The sequence below is a fragment of the Tursiops truncatus genome, chromosome 11, assembly GCF_011762595.2.
Source record: "Tursiops truncatus isolate mTurTru1 chromosome 11, mTurTru1.mat.Y, whole genome shotgun sequence".
Classification (NCBI taxonomy): domain Eukaryota; kingdom Metazoa; phylum Chordata; class Mammalia; order Artiodactyla; family Delphinidae; genus Tursiops; species Tursiops truncatus.
The window spans coordinates 46951449-46977571 of NC_047044.1; the positions used below are offsets into that span (position 1 = coordinate 46951449).

At 45.6% G+C, this 26123-nt stretch overlaps 2 protein-coding genes across 2 annotated transcripts in view; one reads left to right on the forward strand and one right to left on the reverse strand.

The window, feature by feature from the left end:
* The window catches only part of BEST3 (bestrophin 3), a 40364-nt gene extending 33820 nt beyond the window's left edge, over positions 1-6544 (forward strand). Inside the window, exon 9 of the mRNA XM_033866329.1 lies at positions 5362-6544. Within this exon, the coding sequence (XP_033722220.1) occupies positions 5362-6292 (931 nt within the window). The 3' untranslated portion in view covers positions 6293-6544. The remainder of the gene's footprint in view (positions 1-5361) is intronic.
* Positions 1-26123, reverse strand: part of RAB3IP (RAB3A interacting protein) — a 168079-nt gene that overhangs the window by 134440 nt on the left and 7516 nt on the right. The window lies entirely within an intron of this gene.

Consider the following 26123-nt stretch of genomic DNA (forward strand, 5'->3'; position numbering starts at 1 on the left):
TTCTTCTGCACCCCTGAGCATCCAAGCATCTTTTCAAGAGGGCTTAATTAAATCACAGCTGCTGGAGCCCTCAGACATTAGTCATTGGCAAGGGAGACTGAGGGGCTGACGGTTTGTAGGTGCTCAATAGGCATCTTGAAAATTGGGGGTCTTTTTTTAACACTTGAGATTGAAATCAGAACACATCCCAATCCTGACATCGATTTGACCTGTAGAAATAATGCATGCTCTGCCTCCTTCCAGACTCAACTAGAACCAACTAGCCCGCCGAGCTTAACGTGATCTATTCTCTCTCCCGCCACGTACACTTCTCCTCCCTTTCACAAATAGCCCAATTCGTGCCACAACCTTTCTCATTCTCACTTTTTCTGCATTGATGATGTATATTGTGCCACCACCTGACTGGTCTTATCTTCTTTCTCTCAAAAAACCCAGCTTCCTCCCATCCTATATTTCCCCTCCACCTACTCAGTACCCTAGTCTCATCAATAAACAACTGTTGGAGTCATCCCTTCCAACATGTTAATTGTTAGGTGGCAGCTTCGAGGTGTAGCAGCATTTTTAAAGGACACGCTTGAAGGAGAAAAGGGAGTGACTTTTGGACAGACACTATTATTTCCTCTAACCGTGCGTAGTCGATGATGATTTGGAAACCATCTCTGAAAGTGTGCCAGTCATTGACAGAGTCCTTTTTATATCGTCTACTTTTCAAAGCGTTTCCATGTATATTATTCCTTTTGAACTTCCAAACACCCTTGCAAAGCAGGTAAAGTAAGTATTGTTGTACTCAAGTATGATGCTAAGCCACAGGGAGGTTAAGTGACTCTCCGAAGGTCATACAGCTGGGGTCAGCCTAGGCAACAGTAAACCTGGCTCTGCAAGCCCCCGAAATAAATCATTCTCCTCACCACAGAGGCAATTCTCAAATTCCACCTGCTGGACACTAATGGCTGCATGGCACTTTCCATGCACATCCTCCGGTCTCTAATTACCTGCCTATCTCAGTCTGAGTGAATTCCAGAACATCAGACCTAGGTTTTTCAGCTGATCTTCTCTAAAATATAGCAATATAATGAGGGTGCTTACATTCTATCATACAATGTTTCTGCTATAATTGTTTTGGGGCATTTTAAGTGGTGTTATATTTGGACCTCAGGATTGTACTAATCCTATACTAAAGGTCTTTAAAAATCAAATAAGGGGCCTCCCTGGTGGCACAGTGGTTAAGAACCCACCTGCCAATGCAGAGGACACGGGTTCAATCCCTGGCCCGGGAAGATCCCACATGCCACAGAGCAACTAAGCCCGTGCACAACTACTGAGCCCTCGTGCCACAACTACTAAAGCCCGCGCGCCTAGAGCCCGTGCTCCGCAACAAGAGAAGCCACTGCAATGAGAAGCCCGCGCACCACAACCAAGAGTGGCCCCTGCTTGCTGCAACTAGAGAAGCCCATGTGCAGCAATGAAGACCCAACGCAGCCAAAAATAAATAAATAAAAATAATAAAGTTCCCTTTAAAATATAATAAAATAAAATAGAAATCAAATAAGGAGGAGCAGAAAGTCTCAAAGGACCTAAAAGGTACATCCTTTCAACTGGGAAAAAAATAATCTTTAATGTATTCTATTCTGCATGTTTTCAGCCTTAAACCATTTTGTCCTCAAACCTCAGTTTCTGCTGTCATATTGGGAACCAGAGAAAGGAGATGGGTCTTGTGTGTTGGCAATGAAACCTCCATCACAGAAACATTTGGAAGAAAGGTCATTAGATCTGTCACGCTGGGGAGTTTCACTTCTGCACTTTGATAGCGTGAAGAGCTGGAGGACTTCCTTCATCACTCCAGCATGAGATTCAGAAAACTGCCCCCCCAGATCACAGACCATCAAGTGTTATTCCAAAGACCCACTAATGGGTCTTTCTGACTAATGGTGTGGAAAGTTCCCAAGTCATTGAGATTACCTCCCCTTTTTCCCCTTTAAAAACTTTCATGGCCAAGCAGAATCTCCAGAGCTGGTTCTGGGACTCACGTTCGCCTTCTCCCAGGTTGCTAGCCCCCTGATTTTTGTTTTGTTTTGTTTTTTTGCCGTGCCACACGTCATGTGGGATGTGGGATGCGGGATCCCGACCAAGGATTGAGCCCATGCCCCCTGCAGTGGAACAGCGGAGTCTTGGCCACTGGACCGCCAGGGAAGTCCTTCTCTCCTCTCATTTTCCTCTTTGCTTCATTCCTATCAATATTCATTTTATTTGCCTTATTTCTTAATAACCCTTTAAAAATGTTCACCCTGCCAAGACCTGTCTCTTGTCTCTTAATTCTCTCCTTTGCCTTTCCCAGTTTTCTTGTTTTTTTTTAAATAAATAAATTTATTTATTTATTTATTAAAAAAAAAGAAAGAAAGAAAGTTCCCAAGTCATGTTTCTTATCCAAAGCATTTCTGGATGAGAACATTCAACAGTGTTGCTTTCCATGTAGCTTTTCCCACTTGGACACGACTACCAAATGACACAATTCTAGTTATGCCCTCCACTCGCAAAGACAACCCACAGCTGCCCACTGCCTCTGGGGGAAAGCCCTAATCCCTCTACCTGGTATATAAGACTCTTCATGACGCAGTCCAAGGCTACCAGTTTTATGCCTGACACTATTCTGTACACTAATCCAAGTATTTCCCATTCCTCACAAACACCTGAAGTTCCCTGCTGTCTAATTTTCTCAAGTCACTTCTTCCACCTGCAATATTCTGTCCCTTCTCTGCTTATCTGTTTCCTTTGCAGTGTCAAAGACCAGCTCAACAACTTACTTTGCCCCCAATTTAGCTATTTATATACATGCCTTCTTCCTCCTTCTAAACTATGTTATACAGAACTTAATGCAACAAATGTGTTCATGGCAGATGCTCAATGCATTTAGCTGGCTATGTGGATAAATCTCACGCGTCCACACCACAGTCTCAGAAGCAGGAAGGTGCAATAGGACCTCATGGGCAGTCCTGCCCGACATCGGTGGGTGAATCAGTAGAACATCAGCAAGAGCACTGGCCTGTTTGCTCTCTGCAACTGGTTTGTTTTTCTCCAGTGTGTGACCCAAGGCCTTAATCCTTTGCCTCAGTTGAGTGTACATATCCACTACATCAGTGCATAGTTAGAAAGTTTTTTCCTTAGGGTTCACGAAGTTTTGAAGTAACCGTAATACAAACATTTTTTTCCTAGAAGATTTTGTCATTCTTACAAGGTTGTGTGGCTTAAAGAGTAATTAAGGAAGGCAAATCCCAAATAAAAAGTGAAGATCCCAAATGGAGGACAGAGGCCTGTCCTATAAAGAGACACTGCCAGCTCCACCTCGGATTCCCAGAGCACATCCGGCACAGCAATCTTAGTGACCAACTGCTCTGGTGTCCTCCGTAACGAAATGGGTTCCTGAAGTGTGACTGGAGATCTGACCTAATGAAATGCAACAAGCAGCGTCACCAAGGCTGCTGAAGCATGAGTCTGCGTTTCTCAAGTCAATGTAACAGAATCCGAGCCGTGAACAGTGGAAGGTGGGCCAGAAGGCTATCTGGTAGCCAAGGGCACTGCCGAGGCTTTAGAATAACAGCACAAGGTTGTAACCGAATGCTATCCCGGGACATTTAGCCAGTTAATCATCTCAATCATCCATCTTTTATTCATACACATGGAGGAACAACGTTTTCTTTGGCTGCTCACTTTGCCCTTTCAGGTTACACCAATATTACGCTGTTCCAAGTTTTCCCTTTATGTCCCATAAAATGCACCTGGTTAAAGCATCTTGTCACCATGGATGTCAGTGCGAACACTGGACTAGGCTGGCCTGATCACGGGCAGGGCTTTAAGCATTTTCTCTTGGAACTTCGTTAAGACTGTATATCCACAGAGATGTGAGACAAATAACCACAGAATCTGAGGCAGGAGCCTGCCTTACTAACCAACATCCCTTACTGTTTTCTCAGTTATCCTTTTATCTCAGCCTTGAATGAGAAGATTAAAAATGGGAGGATTGGGGCTTCCCTGGTGGCGCAGTGGTTGAGAGTCTGCCTGCTGATGTGGGGGACACGGGTTCGTGCCCCGGTCCAGGAGGATCCCACATGCCGCGGAGCGGCTGGGCCCGTGAGCCATGGCCGCTGAGCCTGTGCGTCCAGAGCTTGTGCTCCGCAACGGGAGAAGCCACAGCAGTGAGAGGCCCGCGTACCGCAAAAAAAAAAAAAAAAAAGGGAGGATTATTTGTTTTATGTCTGAAATGTTAAAAATTCAGCAGGATATTCTTAGCAATAACAAATCCATCAGACTTAATCACCAGCGGAGCCCAAGTGCATTGCGAGTCCACATCACCTTCATGGATGTACTCTTTCCCACAAGTACAGAAGTGCAAAGCATGGACCAGGAATGTCAGCAAATGACCTCTGGGCAAGGACTGTATTTTACACATTATTTTGCCCCCGGGCTCTACCTCATCTCTTGACACCTACGTAGCAGACTTTATATAGAAGAGATTAAGAACAAAGGCTCTGGAATCAGACTTCTGGGTTTAGCCCTCACTAGCTATATGGCCTTAATGAATCTCTCAGGGCCTCAGTTTCCTCACCTGCAGAATGTGAATAATAATGATACTAACATACACGATTACTGTGATAATTGAATGAATTAATACATGGAAGGTGCATAGTCGGTAAATGTTAGCTGTTGTTTGGACTGTCTTGAATTTAGCTGTGATCCATTGTTTTGGGGGGTTATATGGGTCCTGGGAAAACATGACTTTAGTTCACCTGTAACAAGGGAGAAAGAACACATACTATATCTTTTTTTTTTTTTTAACGTCTAAGTCTCTAGATCAGTGATTCTCAAAATATGGGCTGGGGACCTCTGGAAATCCCCAAGAACCAAGACCCCAAGACCCAAGTCCTTCAGGTCAAAACTATTTTCATAATAACATGAAACTTATCTGCCTTTTTCACTCTTGTCCTTTCGTGAGGGTACGGTAGAATTTTCCAGAGGCTATGTAGTGATGTCATCACTTAGTTAATGGAATGAGTGCTTGCACATTCTTGTGCTTTTTCATATTCCTCTGTCATCATTTCTCACACAGTAAATAGCAATAGCTATAACCACATAAACAAATCTCGCCAGGGTACTCAGTAATTTTTTAGAAGTTTAAAAGGGTCCAGTGACCCAAAAGTTTGAGAACCTCTGCTAGATTATCTCCAGTTAAAGTCCCCCTCCCTCCTCCCTTTCAAAATCTGTAATGTGAAAATACCGAACTCAGTCCTTACCTTTGAGCCTCTGGCCCCAACACAAAGTTAGGCCCCTGAAGCTCCTCTGCCTGCATTTTGTCCTTGTGTGTTTCAGGCTGTCGGGGTCCGACCTGCCTGGCGAGGACTGGCTGTGGGATTACGAGAAGCATGGCCATCGCCGCTCCATGATTGGAAGAGTCAAGAGGTTCCTGAGCACCCACGAACGCGCCTCCAGCCCCAGGAGGAGAAACTACAGGAGACAGGCCAGCGACAGCTCCACGTTCTTACCCCCGGGCGACCTCAGCCCAGCCAGGGACCTGCTGCACGTGCCCTCGAGAAGTCCCCACCATGCCTCAGCCACCTGGAAGCACCCCTGCACCCCAGAGGGGAGCCCCAAGCTGCACGCCAGCCTGGGAGAGCTGCCCACCCTCCGACAGGCCAGCCTGACTCCACCGTCCAGTGTGAGGGGCTACCCCACCAAAACGCCGCGGGTCCCTGAGGTACTGGTCACAGCAGCCGAAGCGGCAGTGTCCAGGGCAGAGGACGACCACCACGACTCCACGGCCTCTATCCAGAGCTCTGACTTCACTGGGGTTCAGCCGAGCAGGACTGGGCAGCAGGAGGACCCTGTGGGGTCAGTCCTGCTCCCCTCAGAGAAAGGGGCACCTTCTAGGGACCCCAGTTCCCAGACTGTTCCAGCCAAAGCTGAGAGAAACCTCCTCCAGTTTGCCTCTGAGGAGGACCCTCATGAGAGTGACAAGTCCCCAGAAAGGTGGAGCCTCCCGAGGTTGGTGGAGTCCAGCCGCACCTCCCTGGCAGGCCTAAGTCCGGATCCCGTGAGCCCTGAGCCAGTTCCTTTACTTGACACAGAAACATCCTCAGAGACCGGTGGAATCAACATTGTGGCTGGTTCTCGAGTCTCTCCTGATGTGCTGTATTTAATGGAAAACCTGGACACCAAGGAAACGGATATCATAGAGTTTAACCACGAGCAAACGGAGGAGTCACCCAAAGGAAGGCCAGAAAGTTCTAGGACGTGGCTCTAGCCTAGATTCTTACTTTCTCAAAAGTTCAAGTATTAGTTCCAGAACATCCCTGGGGGCTGGTCAATTTTTTTTTTAAATGATCATACCATATAAGCTACTTAAAACTTTGAAGGGCATTATGATCCTGACTTTTTGAGACCTGAGAAAATCAAACACATTCACGCCACCCACTACAAAGTGACTTTCGTGGAAGTTACGCAGACCACAGTGAGGTATCTTAACCAAATAAGGAACCTTAAATATATAAATATATATGCCTTATAAATTCATAGATTGTTAGCTTTGCAAAGGGCTTTATAGATCATGGTCCAATCTCCTAGTTTTGCCAATAGAGAAACAAAGGATTCTCTCTTCCCTTTTTTTTTCCCCTTTCTTCTTTTATTCAGTTATAAAGACAGGCAGATGGATCATACGATGCCTCAAAAGCCCCTTCCTAATGCTGACTCCTTGTTTGAGGCTTTCTAACCATCTCACTCCGCTTTCTATAACTCTTATCTTTCCTAATTCTTAAGCCTCATCAGCATCAGGAAGCTCCATCTCCCTTCAATTTCCTTTCCGACCTCCGACCTCCCGGACTTCATTTTTCTCTCTTCCCCCTTTATTCCCTCATCCTATTGTTCTTCTCATCTCCCTAGTCTTGCTCCTTCTCCGGTGATTCTCATCCGTCCCACCTTTCAGGCTGTAACATTTTCTCCTGCCAACTCTGTTGTTTACTTCTTGCCACAGTTTTAAAAGCACGAGGCATTGGCAAAGCCTCCTACAGAGCGATCAAAGTGTCAGTAAATGCAGCCGGGCTCCTCCCAGCCTCGAGGGAAGGGGCATGGGACCTGTTGTGTCCCCCATGCCCTCTCAGCCATGGCCGTCTCTCTCTGCCTCCACTCTTAGGTCTTGAACACCGGAGAAGCCACGAGGGCATGAGACCTGCATAACCAAATGCTATGGAACCAAATAACAAGGTTTCCAACTGTTTCACTCAGACTCTTAAAGAAAAATCCCCATCGTGTCATGACATGGGACCAGTTACTGTGTCTGCCAGGTTGTTTGGGATGAAGTAGGGTATTGGAGCTGGGAGGATAAGGGGGTCCAGGACTGTATGATGGGGATGGGACATTGACTAACTTCCTCCAAGGAGTTCCTGGGTGGCTGTTTGTTGGCAGCTCCCAACTTTAACTGGACGGCCATGCTAATGAGTGCTGCTCTCACTATTTCTGTCATATGATGAAGCTTGACTACGAGCTCAAAAACAAAATAGCCCTAATTGCTACCACTTATTGAGTGTTCACAGTAGCGTGTAAAAACAGATAATCCCACGAATCCTCGCAGGAACCCTATGAATTGATATACTATTATCTCTATTTTACTTTATTATTTTTTAAAAGAGTCTTTCATTTCTCAATGTTAGTTGTTATTCTTTTATCCAAATAATATACCTTAGCAGACCAATGCTTTCTTTATTATTATTATTTTTCTTTTTGGCCGCGCAGCAGGTGGGATCTTAGTTCCCCGACTGGGATCAAACCCACACCCCCCTGCAGTGGAAGCGCAGAGTCTTAACCACTGGACCACCGGGGAAGTCCCTATCTCCATTTTAAAGATGAAGAAAACAGAGGCTTTAGAGAAGTAATTTGACTAAAATCACATAGCTAGGAAGTGGCAGGGCTTGGGTTCAAGCCCAGGTTTATCTGACTCAAGAGCCCACACTCTTGTCCAGTGCACTTCAACAATGCTGTGCTCTCTGTAGGGCCCTGAATCTACCAGCAATTTGCCCAGAATTCCGGAGGATGCCCCACGGGAGCCAGGCCTAAGTCTCTCCAGCCTTGGAGGCCTTTCTGGGTCCTCCCTGCTTAAGTCCACCTGGACCTTATATGCATGTGTACAGGAGGGCAGTGCTCCAACTTGAAGCCTAGCCATGGTCTTCTTCATTTTTCTGACAGATGAAAGTTAGCAGAACCCTCTCCTTTCTTCCCCAGCTCCTCTCATTATGCAATGTTATCATGTGCTATAACATTAGCACATTTTTACAAGACATTGCATCCAACTGGGCCATCCCAGCTACATGACAGCAATGACATTTTCTTGAACTAATTTTTCTCAAAGGACTAGAAGGTAATAATGTTGGAAGAAATGCTCTACGTTGACGGTTCTCTGTGTTGGTCAATAGTGTTAGCACCTGGGAAAGGCACCCATGTTCCTGGAGCATTATATATGGACTACGCAATCAGGCCCCAATGCAACGCTGCTAAAACGCAGGAACTCTAACCTTCTCCCAGCCTCCTAACGCTATTTTCTTGGATGTTTCAACTTAAATCTTCTATTCTCTTCTCTTTGGCTTTATCTATTGCTCAAATTCAAATAAGTTTCTACTTAGCTGCTTTTGAAATATAATCAATTTGTGTTCCTAAATCCAAAGTGATATATTATACACAAATAGAATCATACATTTTGTGGAGGACCAGGAGAGTTCATTTATCTCTGCTTCCCTCCATCCCTTATGCATCTTTGTCCAAAGAATTATTTAATTTCCTCAATATTTCATCAAAATTTGAGGTGGCCTCTATTTCCTCCTTGCACTGAAAACTGAATAATGGCTCATTCAATGAGCCCAGGTGGTTGAATTCAGCTATAAATTCAAGCCAGCAGTTGCCCAGATCAGATGAAGAAATTCTCTCTTCACTCTTACATGAGTTTTTACCCAATGCAGACTGAAGTTGCAAAAACAAAATGATTTCTTCTCCTGTGACTGATTGTATTGCCTGCCTAGCCCATCTTCTCCTGAGCTCTGGAAACTTCCACCCGCTGGATGAATGGTCACAATGTCCAGCGGCTTAGTCGTTTGGGCTCATCCATTCCAAGAACAGGCTCATCTCTGCTCTGCATTAAATGTAATCCACAAGCCAGAGGTGCAATGAGGCCAAGCCCTACTTACTGCATTCTCTCTCTGTTCTCCAGAGATGATGACTCTGCCCTGATGCCAGGATCCCCAGGTCAGCAAAGATAAAAGCCCAGGAGCTTCTTCTCTGTCATCCAAGAATTTAGGGATGACTGCCCCTCCAGAACAAAGAAGGTTACTCTCTTCCCTCTTTAGCGGTACCGTCTATTTCTTGGGGCATCGCCTCCACAGCTCCAGGCATCCATTGCAGCCCAGTTCAGCTAAGCTTTGGAAAACATATTTTCAATAGAATGGAGAAATATATAATTTACCATTAGTTTAAAGAAAAGACTCACTTAACTATACACCCCTCTTATTTAGTGTTTCCCCTCTAGCTTCCTCCTTCTCCAGAGAAATTGATTCAATCCTCATTCATTGTTCTAAGACCTTCTTATCATAAAGTCTGCTGAGCCCAGGCAGCCATGTGGTGTGATGGAATGAGGATGAGAAACCCGGTGTGTGACTTCCCTCTGAGTGGCTTTGTGAACTTGAACAAGGCCCCCTCCTCTATCTCTCCTATCCTTATCTGTGAAATGGGCTCTTCTCTGCCCCACCTCACTGGCCGCGTGAGGAGCTGAGGGAGTTTATGTGAAAAGGCGGGGAGCCCCAGGGAGCACTGTGTGGGTGACTGGCCCGACTGGGAATTGATGCCCCCGTGGATTCACCACGAACTGCAGAGAAAAGGCATCCTTTTCTCCCTTTCCACTTGAGCAATTTGCTTATCGGGATCCCCTGTTCTCCAGGCTGCTGAGCTCTTTCATTCAGAAAGCTTGCCATTTCTCTTTGGGCTTCTATTTTTGTTTTGTTTCATATGCTTCCCAATGTCTACCACATCTTCCTTTTCTCCAGTGTTTTTCTCAAACCTTCACTCCCCACAAAAGCCGGCCTCATCATCATCGTGATAAATTCTGCTCCTTACCCATTTTACGTATCAATCTCCTCAATCAAAATATGGAACTAGAAAAAAAATCAATTGCCGTTGTTCTTTCCACTATAATTCTAGAGGATTTAGCACCTCTGGTTTGCAGTTGGAGGACCCTCTTAGGGCATCTAATCTCCCTAAACCTGGTCCTGTATCAGTTAAGGGGGAATAATAACTACAACTGTAAAAAATTCCTAAGCAGGAGCCAGTTTAGAATCTAATTCCTTTTCCTCTTCACAATCATCATCTATATGATCAACATCAGTCATTTTCTGAAGTGCTGTGGAATCAATAGGAATAAGCAAGGATCTTCCTCATTTTGTCTTATGGAATACTCTCAGGTAGATCCTCAATCCTTTCACATGCTTTCTTTCCTTTTTTCATAAATTTATTTATTTCTTTATTTTTGGCTGTGTTGTGTCTTCATTGCTGCGCGGGGGCTTTCTCTAGTTGCAGCAAGCGGGGGCTACTCTTCGTTGCAGTGTGTGGGCTTCTCATGTGGTGGCTTCTCTTGTTGCGGAGCACAGGCTCTAGGAGCCCAGGTTTCAGTATTTGTGGCACGCGGGCTCAGTAGTTGTGGCTCGTGGGCTCAGTAGTTGTGGCTCACAGGCTCTAGAGCACAGGCTCAGTAGTTGTGGCGCACGGGCTTAGTTGCTCCGCAGCATGTGGGATCTTCCCGGACCAGAGTTCAAACCCATGTCCCCTGCATTGGCAGGTGGATTCTTAACCGCTGTGTCACCAGGGAAGTCCCCTCGCATGCTTTCTGTGTTTCTTAGTTCTGTGAACCCTAATTTTTAAGACAGTACTTATGGTAGTGGCTATTGAGTCAAAGGAACCAATTCAAGAATACCAGAATTGTTCTCCCATTGCAAATCTTAGAGAACCCTAGATGTGGCAAAAAGAAAACGGAAGCAATTACCCTGGAAAACAGAGGCACAAAAAACACATTTGCCCTAAGTACCCTGTTAACTCTGTGTGGAGAGTCAGTTTTTGTGTTTTGTTTCTGAATTAGTTCAGAAAATGGGCCCAACTCTTCCTTTCACCACAAGTAGATTTGGCCAGATGGTTCCCTGGAACCATCTTTTCTGAACTTCTAGTTTTAGATATTTACATAACAGAAGCAGCAAAAGGAATGCTGTATCTTGTCTCCTGAAAGAGGATAAGAACATTTCTAAAATACCTTTTGTACAGAAATGCTGATGTGTTCCAAGTTCTTTGTCTAGTTAATGGTTATTAACCTGAGGCACTTTTGTACCCAGGAAACATTTGGCAATATCTGGAGACATTCTGGGTTGTCACACTGGGGAGCGTTACTGGCATCTAGTGGAAAGAGGCCAGGGATGTTGCTAAACATCCTGCAATGCACAGGACAGACAGGCACAACAACTGTGGAGCCCAAAAATAATCAGATTGGGAAATCTGACTTAGGCCAACAGGAAGGTGTAAATGAGACAACCACCAAGGAGATTAATGAAGAGAGATAATCCAGAGAAAGAAATAGAACTAAAAGAGAACAGATGAACCCAGCAACTGGTGAAATTCTTATTCTGTGTACAAGCTATGAACTAATCACCATTCCTCCCTCGATGCTAAAGGATCTGATATGTCAAATCCCGAAAAACTGGATGGAAACCCTGAGTTTCACCCTTAGAGAATTCCTTGGATGGCTCTTACCAGTAAGATTAATTGAACACCATTGCTAGCATGACTATAATTTTCTGAGAATGTAGCTTATATAAAGGGTGACAATAGATTTTGCCAAATATTATGCAAGGGTTTGTGCCAATAAACTGCTAGACCATGGATAGACACCTGATCCAGCTTTGGCCTTTATATATGTCTTACTTAGGACCAAAGAAATAAACCGTATCTTCTAGACGGATAATCTGGTACTTTATTTTTCAGTAGAAAATAGTTAAAATGGGTAGGATCAGTATACCTGCTCCCCATGGGCCAAGCAAACTCATGGATTCCTCCACCTCATGCATTCTCCAGCACTTCCAGGAGGCTAACATCAGAGGACTAGTGCAGTTCTGGATGATGTCACCAGTTGGACTTTTATTCATAATCATTCATGAAACATTAGCAACTACAGTTTCAGCTAAAACTGGGTGGGTGGGCGATCCGTCCCTCTCACCCTCCTCACCCATCTGTCACTCTCTTCTGCAGGTCTAGGTAAATATCAAAATGCCCTCTGAAGTTCAGCTGGTTTGCTTGTTTGTATGTCTGTTTGCTTCCTTTCATCCCCAATCTTGTTCCCCCTCCCAACCATTTTAGTTTGTTTAATGTAAAGCTCTTTATTTGCAGTCTTACAAAAGGTGTGTTACTGTTTTGTGTGCAAGTGTTCTTAACTTCTGTAAATGTTTATACTGTAGGCTTCATCTGTTTCTTTGTTGGTTTTTCACTCCATACCATGTTTTAAGATCCTCCCAAGTTCCCTGTGTACGTCTCATCCATTGCTTCTAAGTCCTGCACGTTCTAAGATGTCTGCGAGCTGACTTATCCACTCCCCAGGTTGCCTCCACCCCCCACCCTCCACAGTAAGCACCTCAGAGGCATTCCTTTATGGCCCCGTAGGAGTTTCTTTGGGGTGTAAACCCATGAGCAGAGTCACTGGGTCACAGGGTGGGAATATATTTAACCTGACCGCTATTGCCAGATGGCGCTCCAGAATAACGGCACCGAGTGGCAGCCCCCCACCAACTGCACATCGTATCTCCACTGCCCCTTCCCCACCACATGCCTGGCATCACCTAGGTTTCTAATTTTTCCAGTCTAACAAGTGTAAAGTGGCACCTACTTGCTGTTTAACTGACATTTACCTGCCAATTATACATTACTGGTTACTGCATGACAGTTATTTGATTTATTAATGACATCAAGTATCTCTTCATATACTTGTTCATTCTTTGGGGACTCCTCTTCTGAAAACTGACTTTTCAAATTCCTTGCCCTTTTATCTAACGGGGATTCTATATCTTTCTTGTTTGTTTTTGGGAGTCCCTTTTATATTCCAGAACGACAGCAGACCCTTGTTAATTTTGGACGTTGCAATAGTCTTTTCCAGTTTTTTGTGTGTCTGTTAAAAGCGTCCATGGTATCGTTTGCTGTGAAATCCTTAACTTTGATATAATCAAGTTCATCCTTTTTTTTGTTTTACGTTTTTGAAAGTTGTTTGAAATCTTTCTCCACATCATGTCACAATATTCTCCCACTCTTTTTTCTGTTATCTCTTTTTTTTTTTGCGGTAAGCGGGCCTCTCACTGCTGTGGCCTCTCCTGTTGCGGAGCACAGGCTCCAGACACGCAGGCTCCGCGGCCATGGCTCACGGGCCCAGCCGCTCCGCGGCATGTGGGATGTGCCCGGCCCGGGGCATGAACTCGTGTCCCCTGCATCGACAGACGGACTCTCAACCACTACGCCACCAGGGAAGCCCTCTGTTATCTTTATAATGTTAGGTAGGGATCTGGTTTATTTTTCTCCATAGAGTGAGCCAATTTCCCCCCAATACTCCCTACTAAACAATCACATCTAATAAGTTCTACATATTTTCTGTAAATCAGAGGCACTGGTTTGAAACAAAATAGCAATGGAGAGAACTGAAAGATAGCGTGGTATCAATGGGAAAAAAGAAAGCCGACCCTTAACCTCATAAAACTCATGCTCCTCCCCACTAAATAAAGTTTTCTCCTAAATGCATCCCCCTCTTGTTATCTTTCAACTGGTGATTTTTCCCCTTTGGTGCCTGGAGTGTGTAAACTCTTCCGACACATCTCTGCACAAAAGCCCACTAAAAATAAGCCATCTCTTTGATCAGGCTGAGATTAAACTGCAAGAGTAAAGCTTGATACATAAGGTGCTCTTGTTAAAGAAGAAAAGGTGATGGTGTCACAGGGATAGTCTGGAACCCTTCCACACTCAGAAGGAGGCAGGATCGAATCCACAGTGGTGGAGTCCACGACCAAACTATATTTAGGGCCCGGGATCGGAGAGGAGGAGGGCCTATGCTAGGAGGCCAGCGTCACTTGTCTCACTGGCTGAGACTGCCCTGGGCCTTTGGGACTTTCCCACAGTCTGTCTTTACTCTCCTGTAACAGGCTGTGCTCAAAGATGGTGGATGTCAGGTATTTACTGCTACCCAGGCCCTGTCCTTAGGAATCAGCTGCCATGCTTGAGACAGTTGCAGATGGTTTCAGAAAAGAACTAATCTCACCTTCTCATTATTCCTCAAGAAGCAAAGCTTTCCAAAATGGGCAGCATCCTTGACACTAATGATAAGCTTGTTATTCATTCAGGGGACCCTACAAACTCCAAAGGGAAAAGCACTTTTCAAGATTAGAAAACACCTTCGAACAAAGGATCAGTCATATTTTTTGCCAGTAAAAGTGGATTCTGATTACTTTCATCATGAAAGAATGTGAGAACACAGGCCAGTTCCTAAATGACACATTCACCTGCCTTCAACATAAGTTTGCCTCCCCTGGTCCCCGTTCAGAGGCTATATACCAAGGAAGAAGGTTCGGGTTTAGCTGTGAGAGGTCAGTCTCGTAGGCAGAGTGGAAACGGGGCGTATGCTGACCTGTCCTAGGAGGCAGCCATGCCCTGCCCACTGGGATGTAAGCTCCATTCACTGTCTTATTCAACCAGTGTATCCCCGTGCTTACAACAGTGTCTGAAATGACTCAAACAAAACAAAACAAAAAAAGCTTAGCTGAATGAATGCTTGAAATAAAGAAAAAAAAATGAATGAATGAATAAACCAAATTAGACCTGGATCTAAAGTTAGGAAAACTGAAAAGCTCAGTCAAATGCGACCACAACCTTAGCTTTGTGGACTCAATCAAGTTACTCAGACCTTGGGACTTCACCTTGTTCAGCTCTGAAATGAGTGGTTGGACTAAGTGATTTAAGGTCCCTCTCAAAGGCTGGTTCCAATAACATTTCTGAAGATTCTATACACAGGGAGGAAGGAAGAGACGTTCACGATGAAAATTAAGAAAATGGACCCAAGTGGCAGAAAGAAACAAAAAGGGGAGTGGGGCGAGCGAGAGGAGAATTAACACCTGTTGGGTACTTGGGGTGCGCCTCGTGTTTCACATACATCATTTCAATCAACCCTCACAAGGTACTACTACCCATTGTGTAGGAAGAAATAGAGAAGTTAAATAACTTGCCAAGGGTTTCACAACAGTTAAAATTTCAATCTGGGATTTCAACCCAGGTCTCTAAGGTGCATTGCTGATTCTACTACCCTATTCTGCATCCAAAAAACAATGAACTAGGGGAGGACAGAAATTTCTGTATGTAGTTGAGCAGTCAATTGCCATAACCACTCGAGCAGCCCCACTGACAGCCTTCAGAGACTAGTGGGGAACCTTGGGAGCCAGCTTTTATTGAACACCTATTATGCGCCAAATGCTACAGTTTAAATGCTGTAGGTACATTATCATATCTAGTTCTCTTAACAAACTGTGAGGTGTCACTATGCTCGTTTTACAGATAAGGTAACTGAGGTCCAGGGAAGTGAAATAGTGTACTCGTGTCACAGAGCTGTTAATGGGCAGAGGAAAGATGCAAAATCAGGTCTGTACATAAACTATGAGGCAAATACATTGTTTCCCTAAAGAATAGCCCAACCCCAGAGCCTATTTCTCTGTAAACACCTTCCCTGCAATCAAACCTGCCTGCATGATCCCTGCCTTCACTGAAACAAGCTTAAACTCTTGTCTACAATCTAGGATTGTATTTTGCCACTAGTCAAAGCCTGAAACAAGTGTATGGATACAGTGCAAGACTGCCAATTCCTTCTTCTCTGCGCACATGTGAGGTGTACACGTGTATCCTTCCGAATGCTGAAATCATATTGAATGTGTGTGACCCATATGAATTCAACTAAGTGAGCTTGGCAAAGGAAAGAGAAGCACTGTGTACACACATAAAGGAAAGACCCCCCTTACTTTCACCCTCTCCCCAGGGAACACAGCCCTCAGAGCGAGTGGGAAATGCAAGATGTAAAGCCCACTCGATCAGCCCCAATTCCAATGTGCTGAGAGTGACTCCGGTGCTTAAAGGCACAGCACTAGGATTTCCCAAACAACTTGGCTCCTAAACACAAGCCAACCCTTTCATCTGCTGTTCAGCAGAAAGACTTCCAACAACGTTTAGCATCCAGGCATGTGGACTTCCTGAAAAAGTACTAATAAAGTGCCTGCCTCGTAACCTCCTTAAGAGATTTTCAACGGTAATTTTCACTCTGCCAGTGTTCTCCTTGTTTGCTGACTTTAGGGCCTAAACTCTGTGTAAGGTCACGTGACATGTTCATTACCCAGGTGTTTATACTGGGGCATCCTGGAAGTACCAGTTTCCATGAAGAGAAAGTGCACCAGTAGAAACAAAGTAATTTTATTGAATCTGGTTTTTTGTCTTTTTTTTTTTTTTTTTTTTACATTAAGTGGAATAATGTTTACTAATAGCTCCTTTACTTAGCAGTCTGAGACAAAATTAGACTCACAGCTTTGGTCTGTGGTGGGAAAGTGGTGGTTGGTGGTCTGAGTCTGACTTTCGGATAGCTCTTGCTTGGCCAGGATTCTCCAATTTACCACAGTCTCCACCACTCCCCATTGCCCTATGCTAGGCCCACTTCAATCAGTTGCGTTGCCTATTTGGCCCTGGTGGGTAAGTTGAGAGTGCAACTCTTTTACTAAAGCATCACCAGCTCCATGGAGACCTCAACCACTGTGAGTTCCCTAAACTGTGCAAAGAGGGAAAGAATAAGAAGATGCAAAGCCAATAATCTCAGAGCATCTTTCTACGGATTGCTATAGACCCCAGCAGCCCCACACTGCCAATCAGACATGTTAAACCTGCATTCATTTCTTTTCTGACCTGTGTCTCCGGGAGAACTGTACAGTCTCAGTATTCTCCCTGGCTCAACAACAGTGCAGATCATTCGAGATACAGGGACTCATGACACTAACCAACCTTGCTTGACAGCCCCACTGGCAGCAGGCCTTGTAGGGCTGTCACATCCCAGATGACCCAAGAACAGCATGTCATTTCTGTGTCATTCCCACTGGAGAAACCTGAGCCTCTCCACTGGGGTTTGCGTAGCTGCAGCTGCTGGTCATAGTCACCAGCAGGCTGGTTGTCACTGTCTATGGGCAGAGGCAGCCTGGAGCCCTCCTGCTATTTCCAGCCATCGACCTCAGGACCCATCAGTCACTCTGAGGTCAGCTCCAGAGCAAGTGGCACAGAGCACTGAATAACAGGGGCTGCTCCACAGGGAGGGGAGGGGAGAGGATGTGTAATTTTTAAAAGCCGACTTCACTCTCCTAGGGAAAAGGGCAAGTCAGTAAGTGGGAGAAGAAGAAACAGCTAAGCCATAGTTGGTAAAGCCTGCTGGAGTAGGGGCAAGTGATGGCGGGGAAGCAGATCAAACCCACTCACTGCCTGGGAAATAAAACCTCTAAAAGCCATAAAGGAAACATAAAAGACCGGATGTCCGGAGAAGCACCAAATACAAGAGAGAAGAACACTCCCCTGTTCGTAGTGCTTTCCCAGAAGGGCATTGGCTTGTGTTTTAGCCAACACCAAGTCCAGGGTCGCTTTCCTCAGAATATACTCTAAGGGATACTCAGAGAGTCTGCGGGAGGAGCCCTGAGGAGTTTGAGAACAAAGAGTAGAAAGCCCAGCGTCAGATTAGAAGTGACCCTCTCCCTCTGTCCCATCAGCCTCTATGGGGGTCAGCCCCACAGCCACCAGGGCGGTTCTGGAAGCTTCCTCACCCACTACCCAAGGCCAAGGGGGTCGATGCCACCCCCATGCACAGCTCTTGCAAACCCCACCCTGTTGGTACCCCATCAAACATGTAGTACAATTCTGATATAAACACAGCTCCTAAGATCCAGAGCCATCCAGAGTTGGTGGTGACATCTAGAACGTGAAAGCTGCGGATACACACAATCCCATCCCTCGGGGCCTCCTGGAATCAAAAAGAGCAGACGTGGGTCATGTGGGCATCACAGCCACCCTGCATCCACAACACGAGGCTGGCTGGGTACCACGCTCACACCTTTCTGATGTGGTGTTCAGTAGACAGGGTGCACTTTTGTTGGTCAGTGGTAAAGGTTAAGTAAGTTATTCGTCTTCTGTGGTCCACACTATACCAAGGGTGCAGAAAACAGAGTGAGCTCTTGTTTTTACTTTATGTTCCACTGATAAAACTAAACTTCAAATGCGGCCTAATCAACCTGTGTTAAGAAGAGAACATAGAGAGTAAGAATGTGAGCTTCTGGACTCAGATTACATGGGTTCAAATCCCAGATCCACCACTATCTGTGAAGTTACCTAACCTTGTTGTGACTTGGTTTCCTCACAGATAAAATGGAGATAATAGTAATCCCTATTATTGTGAGTATTAAATGAGTTAGTACATACAAAACTCATAGTACATTGCCTATCATATAGTAAGCACTTGATGAATGTTTGCTCTCATTATTATATCATCATGTTATTAAATAGCATGGTGATTAAGAACTGGGGTAGCGGGTTCTAGTCAGGCTCAGACACTTACTAACTGTGCAACCTGGTCAAGCTACTCAATGTGCCTTAGCCCTAATTTCATCAATTGTAAAATGACATTCATGCCAGTACCTTCCTCATCGGGTTGTTTTTACAATTAAATAAAATACTTTATTTAAAGCAATTAATTCAGGGTCTGGTGCAAAGTTATGGCCCAATAATTGTTAACTATCTTTATTGTTATTTAAAGAAATGGGCTTGACTTTAGAACAAAAGTAAGATTTGAGAATGTTTAAGGTTTCTTCCCCGAAGCACAAAAATGACTCTTGCTGAGTCAAAGATCTAGGTACATAATTTCTTAAATTTTCTGCCTTAAGCCCATCTGATAAAACAGCATATAGCAAACTCCACTTGCAAAGGCAAAGGCCACAGAGAGGGATGAAAGCAGGGGCATTCCCTAGCAGCCCAAAATGGGGAAAGGGTGTCCCATACAACCTCCCAGGCCCACCCGGTACCCCCAGGGCTGTGGGTGGCCTGGACCCTCCTTACACTGAACAGCAGGCCCACACAGCCTCAGTAATCCCAGGGGCGTCACCAGACTGGGGCTGAGGACAGCCCGTCTCACACACTTATTTCTTAAAATCTCTGTTAACATTTAAAATCTCTTCCAAATAGGTTGGTTTTTTTGTTAGTTATTTATTTATTGGCTGCGTTTGGTCTTCATTGCTGCGTGCGGGCTTTCTCTACTTGCGGCAAGCGGGGGCTACTCTTTGTTGCAGTGCATGAGCTTCTCATTGCAGTCGCTTCTCTTGTTGCAGAGCACGGGCGATAGGCGCGTGGGCTTCAGTAGTTGTGGTGTGCGGGCTCAGTAGTTGTGGCTCGTGGGCTCTAGAGCGCAGGCGTCAGTAGTTGTGGCATGCGGGCTCAGTAGTTGTGGCTCGAGGGCTCTAGAGTGCAGGCTCACCAGTTGTGGCACACGGGCTTAGTTGCTCAGCAGCATGTGGGATCTTCCCAGACCAGAGCTCGAATCCGTGTCCCCTGTATTGGCAGGTGGACTCTCAACCACTGCTCCACCAGGGAAGCCCCAAATAGGTTGTTTACCAAAGAGAACAACCAAGAAATCGGCAGCTAAGAGGCTTATCAGGAGGGAAAATGCAATAAAGATGAGTGTGTTATCTGAGATCAAGGAGGTGACTGAACAAGCTCCTTCCCGTCCCTGGTGAGCCGGTGCCTGGGGATGTTAGCCAGGTGAGGGAGGTAGATCAGGATGGGGACAGAGAAGGCAAGGCTGCAGCAAAAGAAGCCTAATGCCCCAGTCTGAGCCGAGCTGGGGGCTTCAGCCTCATCATATCTTGGGGCCCCTCAGATCTAGCTGCTCCTCTCTTTTTGAATCAATGGGACATTATTGAATAGAGAGTCTCTTCATCTGCAGGACACCAAGGAACAGACCTCAGAGGCTGCTGATAGCCCGCTGGCACCAGGCTGGTGACAGTGAATGCATTCATGTTGGGTCTCTATGCCATTGATCTGCCAGTTCCCAGAACCTTGGGGTGGAAAGGAAATTTTGGCATCACCTAGTTCGGTGCCCCACTGTGTGATAGCATTCTCCCTATAATATCCCTGCCAAGATTCATCTAGCCAAATCCCTCAAGTGAAAGACAATTCACCTCCGCAAAGCGAGCCACTGTACGCCGGAACATCACACTCGGGAAATGGCCTTCTGCACCCTGGAAGGAAAGCTGCAACCAGATCCCACTGGTTCTCAGTCTGCCTCTGGGTCCATACCTAAGTAGTCCATCCTTCTCCACACTCGGGACTAGCCTCAGACATTTGAAGAATGCCATTATGGTGCATCTATACAAGCTCCCAGAACGCGCGCGCGCGCGCGCGCGCACACACACACACACACACACACACACACACACACACACACACACACACACACACAGTGTTTTCTTGAGACCAAATCTTGCCAAACCAAGACCCAAATTGTTCTTTGCATCTCATGATCTTGAGTCCCTTCACATCCTGATCTCTCTCTGCTGGATGTGTCATAATTTCACAATGGCTCTACTCAAATGTGTGCCCAGAAGCGAGCGCAACACTCCTCATATTTTTGTGTGCTTTGCTCTTCACCAGTGCACAGCAGAGCAGCATAGTCAGCTTCCTTGCCATAGACACTCGCCTTCTCTTCATGTAGCCCGGTGATGGGGGGGTTGCGTCTGTTGTGTTCACTGCTCTACCTGCCCACCCCCCCCCACAGAGATGAGTCCACTGTCTGGCACTGGGTGGACACTCAAGGAGTACTTGTTTAGTAAATGAATGACATTTTGAGAATACAGGCTCACTCTTTGTTTTGTTTTTGTTGCAGTAGTAGTTGGTACTTGCTGTTAATAGTCAGGAGGAACAGTTTTATTTCATGTATATTAAACCCCATCCAAGAAGACAATCAAATAGACAACTGGGTAGATAGACAAGTCTGGAGCTTAGAAGAGAGCTCAGGGCTGGAGAGAGGTCGTGGAGTCACCAACTCACAGAGAATGAAGCCACGTTATTGCATGAAATTGCCTAGGAATTTAACTAATCCAGGATTCTACCCTCTTTCCATGTGGCCTCCCAGAGCCAGCGACCAGTAAAACAGAGAATATGGGCCTCTCCTCTGTCCACCACACCTAACTTCCATCTGTCAGGCCCGCTCACCTTCCCGCCATCCACCCTCACCATCCCCAGGAGGTCCCTGTCAGGTACTGAAGGGAAAACGTCTGCCCTCCTTGTCTGTGGGAACTCCAGAGGAAAGATCTGAATGCCATGTGCATTTCTGGGAGTGATGACATAGTCAGTTTCCACCACTGCTAGAGAAGGTCAGCCCTTCCAACTCTAAAGCTGATTTCTTTCTCAGCACATGGCCGGAAACTTAGAGATCAACAAGGGAGGAAGGGGCATCTGTGCGCTTTCTTCTCACATCTACCTACCTAGGACAGGCACACAACACTGGAATCCTGGTGTCCCATGAAACACCGTATCCCCAGGCAGACTCCCAGAGCCAGGAGTGCCCTCTGGTGGTCATAATAACACCGACGATTATGAGAATAACTAACACCATGAGCTAGTTAGCCAGTGATCAGAATAACTGACACTTACCAGGAGCATTTACCATGAGCCAGACCTAATAAAATTACCCAGATTAACCCATTCCCTGCTCATCCTAATCTCATGAAGTCCTACTATTCTACTGTTTTCCCCGTTTTCCAAAGGAGAAATTGATCAAAGCAATCAGGTGATTTACTAAAAGTCACCAAGGGCGGAGGAGGTTGGCTGGTCTCCTCCTGGGCATCTATCCCTTTCTAACTCCTAAAGAAAGACATAAGCCATCCTAGAACTTAAGGGGGAATTTAAATATCTATGTTTTTCATTTAAAAGTAAACACATTACATATTTTGGAAAAATTGGAAAGAAAAATAAATTGCCTATTATAAAAACCATATCAGCACTTTAAAAATGCTTTCAATCTTTTTTTTTCTCCTTTTCATCTTTTTTTCCCTTAATTATGAGCAAGGTATAATATAAATTCTTCATTGAAGAATATTCTTTTTTTTAACATTTATTTATTTATTTTTTGGCTGCATTGGGTCTTCGTTGCTGCATGCAGGATTTCTCTCTAGTCGTGGTGAGCAGGGGCTACTCTTCGTTGCAGTGCGCAGGCTTCTCACTGCGGTGGCTTCTCTTGTTGCGGAGCACGGGCTCTAGGTATGCAGGCTTCAGTAGTTGCAGCACACAGCCTCAGTAGTTGCGGCACACAGGCTCAGTAGTTGCGGCTCACAGGCTCAGTAGTTGTGGCTCGCAGGCTCTAGAGCACAGGCTCAGTAATTGTGGTGCACGGGCTTAGTTGCTCCGCAGCATGTGGGATCTTCCTGGACCAGGGATCAAACCCGTGTCCCCTGCATGGGCAGGCAGATTCTTAACCACTGTGCCACCAGGGAAGTCCCAAAAGGTTTGAATTTTTGTTTTTGTTTTTTGGCTGTGCTGCAGAGCTTGCAGGACCTTAGCTCCCCAACAAGGCATGGAACCCGGGCCCCTGCAGTGAAAGTGCTGAGTCGTAACCACTGGACTCCAGGGAATTCCCTAAAGAATATTCTTCAAGATTTTTTTTCCTTCAAGAATTTTCTCTTCTTAGATGTGAGTTTCACATTTTTTACTCAAAGCAACAGGTATTTACTTGGACATCCAGCAAGAGTCTGACCTAGAGCTCCCAGCCAGGAGCTCTGTAATACCCTAGCCTGCCCTGGGGCACTACCCAGAGAGCCAGGGTTGCTATGGAGACTGAGCGTAGCGTGAAACCTCCGGACAGGTCACAGGTTCAGTCTTCTGAATGCACTGCCCTCAGGGGAGGTGTCCCAGAGGGAACTCTGGGGACTGGAGCTGACTCACTTCTGTCAGCACAGAGGCTCAGACCATGGAGAGCCCCAGGGCAGCCATCCACAGGACCTAGGATTCTTGGGAAGTTTTCCTCTGGCCACCATAGTGACATGGCTCTGTGGCAGCCTTCTCATGAACCTGTTCCATTTTTCTGCACTGTTTCTTGAAAAGCGCCTTCCCCTCACCAGAAGCCTCTGTGCCTCTACCTTAGAACTAAGATACTCCCTACGAATGCAGTCCCTGCGGGGCCTCCAGAGTCAGACTCCCAACTTTGCCACTTACTAGCTCCGTGACCTGGGTGCCAACTTAACCTCTCAGACCTGTTTCCTCATCTGGAAAATGAGGATAATAATTGTGCATACTCACAGAGTTGTCAGGAAAAGTAAATAGCCATTTAGTTGAGTACTGAGCACACAGAAAGACCTCAGTGTATGGTGGCTGTTGTTCTCGAAACCTTCTACAGAGAGCTAGTGTAGGAGGGTGTAGAGCAGCTGTCTGTGCAGTGGGTAGCTGGACACCACATGTAAACAGCTAGTCATTCACCTGGCATGTCCAAATTCCTGCATCCTCTTAGCTCTGTGCAAGTGCCGGGGAGCAGAGACACTGCCTGAGTCCTCTCTTGCTCCCGTCACCTCGCTCCCCTCCTTCCTGTGCCATTTCCCAAGAATACAGACGGACCATACCAGGGGTAATACTCAAATTATGTAAAGACTCAGACTGAAGCAATATGGTGCCAGCCATGGAGCTGAAACAGGGTCTTGGGAGCTTCCTGTTGTACCAGGTGTTACCACCTTGTTTCCTGGATTGTGGGGAGGTGAGGGGTCCTAGGACAGGGGCAGGGAAACTGGAGCAATGGAAAGAATACTTAGCAGCCTCTGGGAAAGGGTTCTTTACCAGCTGATATGGAAATATCAGTTTACCTTTTAACAACCAATATGGCCAAACCATCAAGTACCAACTGATTTACCCCGAGGTGAGACCCTGGGAAGGTCATTGTGGGACACCCCTGAAGAACATAGAGACCAGAGACTGTGTTAAGCCCATCTGGGGCCCATGCCTTGTTGCAGAGTAAGTGAGTTGGGGAAAAGGACTTCATTGCCCAAGAGTCTACTCAAGTGCTACACCTCCCCTATCCATGTCATTCCTTACTGCATGCCTTGCTGAAGCAATAGGACGAAGGGACCCAGAAGCTGGATGATCCTAAGCCAAACACCATTGTGAATTTCTGCAGTCGGGTGTCAGGGCTGACAACCCCAGAGACTGGGCCTGTAAGAATACACCAAACTCATACTGCAGCCCAACACCAGCCCCTTGCATTCATTCAGTCTTTCATTCCACTAATACTCATTAAGTCCACGTCATGTGGGCTGGGCATACGTCAGTGAGCAAGACCCATAGGGTATCTGCACTCGTGGAGCCAGACATAAAACTATAATACAGGGTGACAAGAGCTACAATAGGGAAAAGAGAGGGTGCTAAGGCAGCAAAGGAGTGCACCTAACCCAGAAGTCTCACTGTAGGAAGTAATGTCTAAGACAAGACCTGAGGGGAGAGTGGAAGCTAGCCAGATGAAGAGGTGGGGGAAGCACGGAGCAGCATGTGCAAAGACCAGAGACTGGCTGAGCCCTCAGCAGAACAAAACAGTTGACCTGGACTTCAATATGATCATGTTAATGTGTCAAGTTTGGGGTGCAATTAATTCTAACACGTGGGCCTGGCTTAATGCTTAACTAGAGAATGGTTTGGGAAGACTGTAACCCTGTAAATCTAAATTTCCAAACCAAAGGTGCAAGGTGGCAGGGACGCCAGGTTAGGGACAGTGTCGCAAGGGGCTAAGTGCTGGATTTTGGTACTGCATAAACTCAGGTTCAAGTCCCAACTCTACTTCTGAGCTGGATGACCTTAGCTAAGTTAATTCAACCTCTCTAGGTGGTAATTTCCACATCTGAAAATGGAGAGCACTGCTGGTATCTACTCTGTAATATTCAAATGAGATGGTATATGAAGTCCTCAGCATGGTGAATGGCATGCGGTTGACTCTTATTATTAAAATAGCTTTGTGGAATCCACCCCTAACCTAAACATCATTTTGTGCCCAAGAATCTCAAGTGCTTTTTAGAACAGAAATCCAACCTAATCCAAACAACACAGCTAATGGTTATTGAGAATTTACATAGGCCAGCCCAGTCCTACATGCCTTACATGGGTTACTTTAATTAATCCTCATGAAAACCCAATAATGGAGGTGCTACTGTTTTCCAGGTTTCACAAATTAGGAAACCAAGGCAGAGAGGTTTAGTAACTTGCCTCAGATCATCTAAGCCTTCAAAAATCCACAACACTGACAATACCAAATGCTGGCAAGGATGTGGAGAAACAGGAACTCTCATTCATTGCTAGTGAGAATGCAAAATGTTATTGCTACTTTAGAAGACAGTTTGGTAGTTTTTGACAAAACTAAGCATTTTCTTTCCATGTAGTCCAGCAATCATGTTCCCTGATGTTTACTCAAACCTATACACACACAAAAACCTGCACACAGATATTTATAAATAACTGCCCAAACTTGGAAGTAACCAAGATGTCCTTCAGTAGGTGAATGGGTAAATTGTGGTACGTCCAGACAATAGAGTATTAGTCGGCGCTAAAGAGAAATGAGCTATCAAGGCACGACAAGGCATGGAAGAAACTTAACAGCATATTATTAAGTGAAAGAAGACAATCTGAAAAGGCTACATACTGCATGATTCCAACTATATGACATAAAAGGCAAAACTACAGAGACAATAAAAAGATCAGTGGTTGCCTATTATACGAGAAGGAGAAATGAATTGGCAGAACTCAGAGGATTTTAGGGCAGTGCAACTATTCTGTATGATGCTACAGCAGGAGATACATGTCGTTATACATTGTCCAAGCCCAAAGAATGTACAACACCAAGAGTGAACCCCACTTGGATTATGGACTTTGGGTGAGAATGATGTGTGAATGTGAGTCCATTGATTGTAACAAATATACACTGTGGTGTAGGATGTCCATAATGG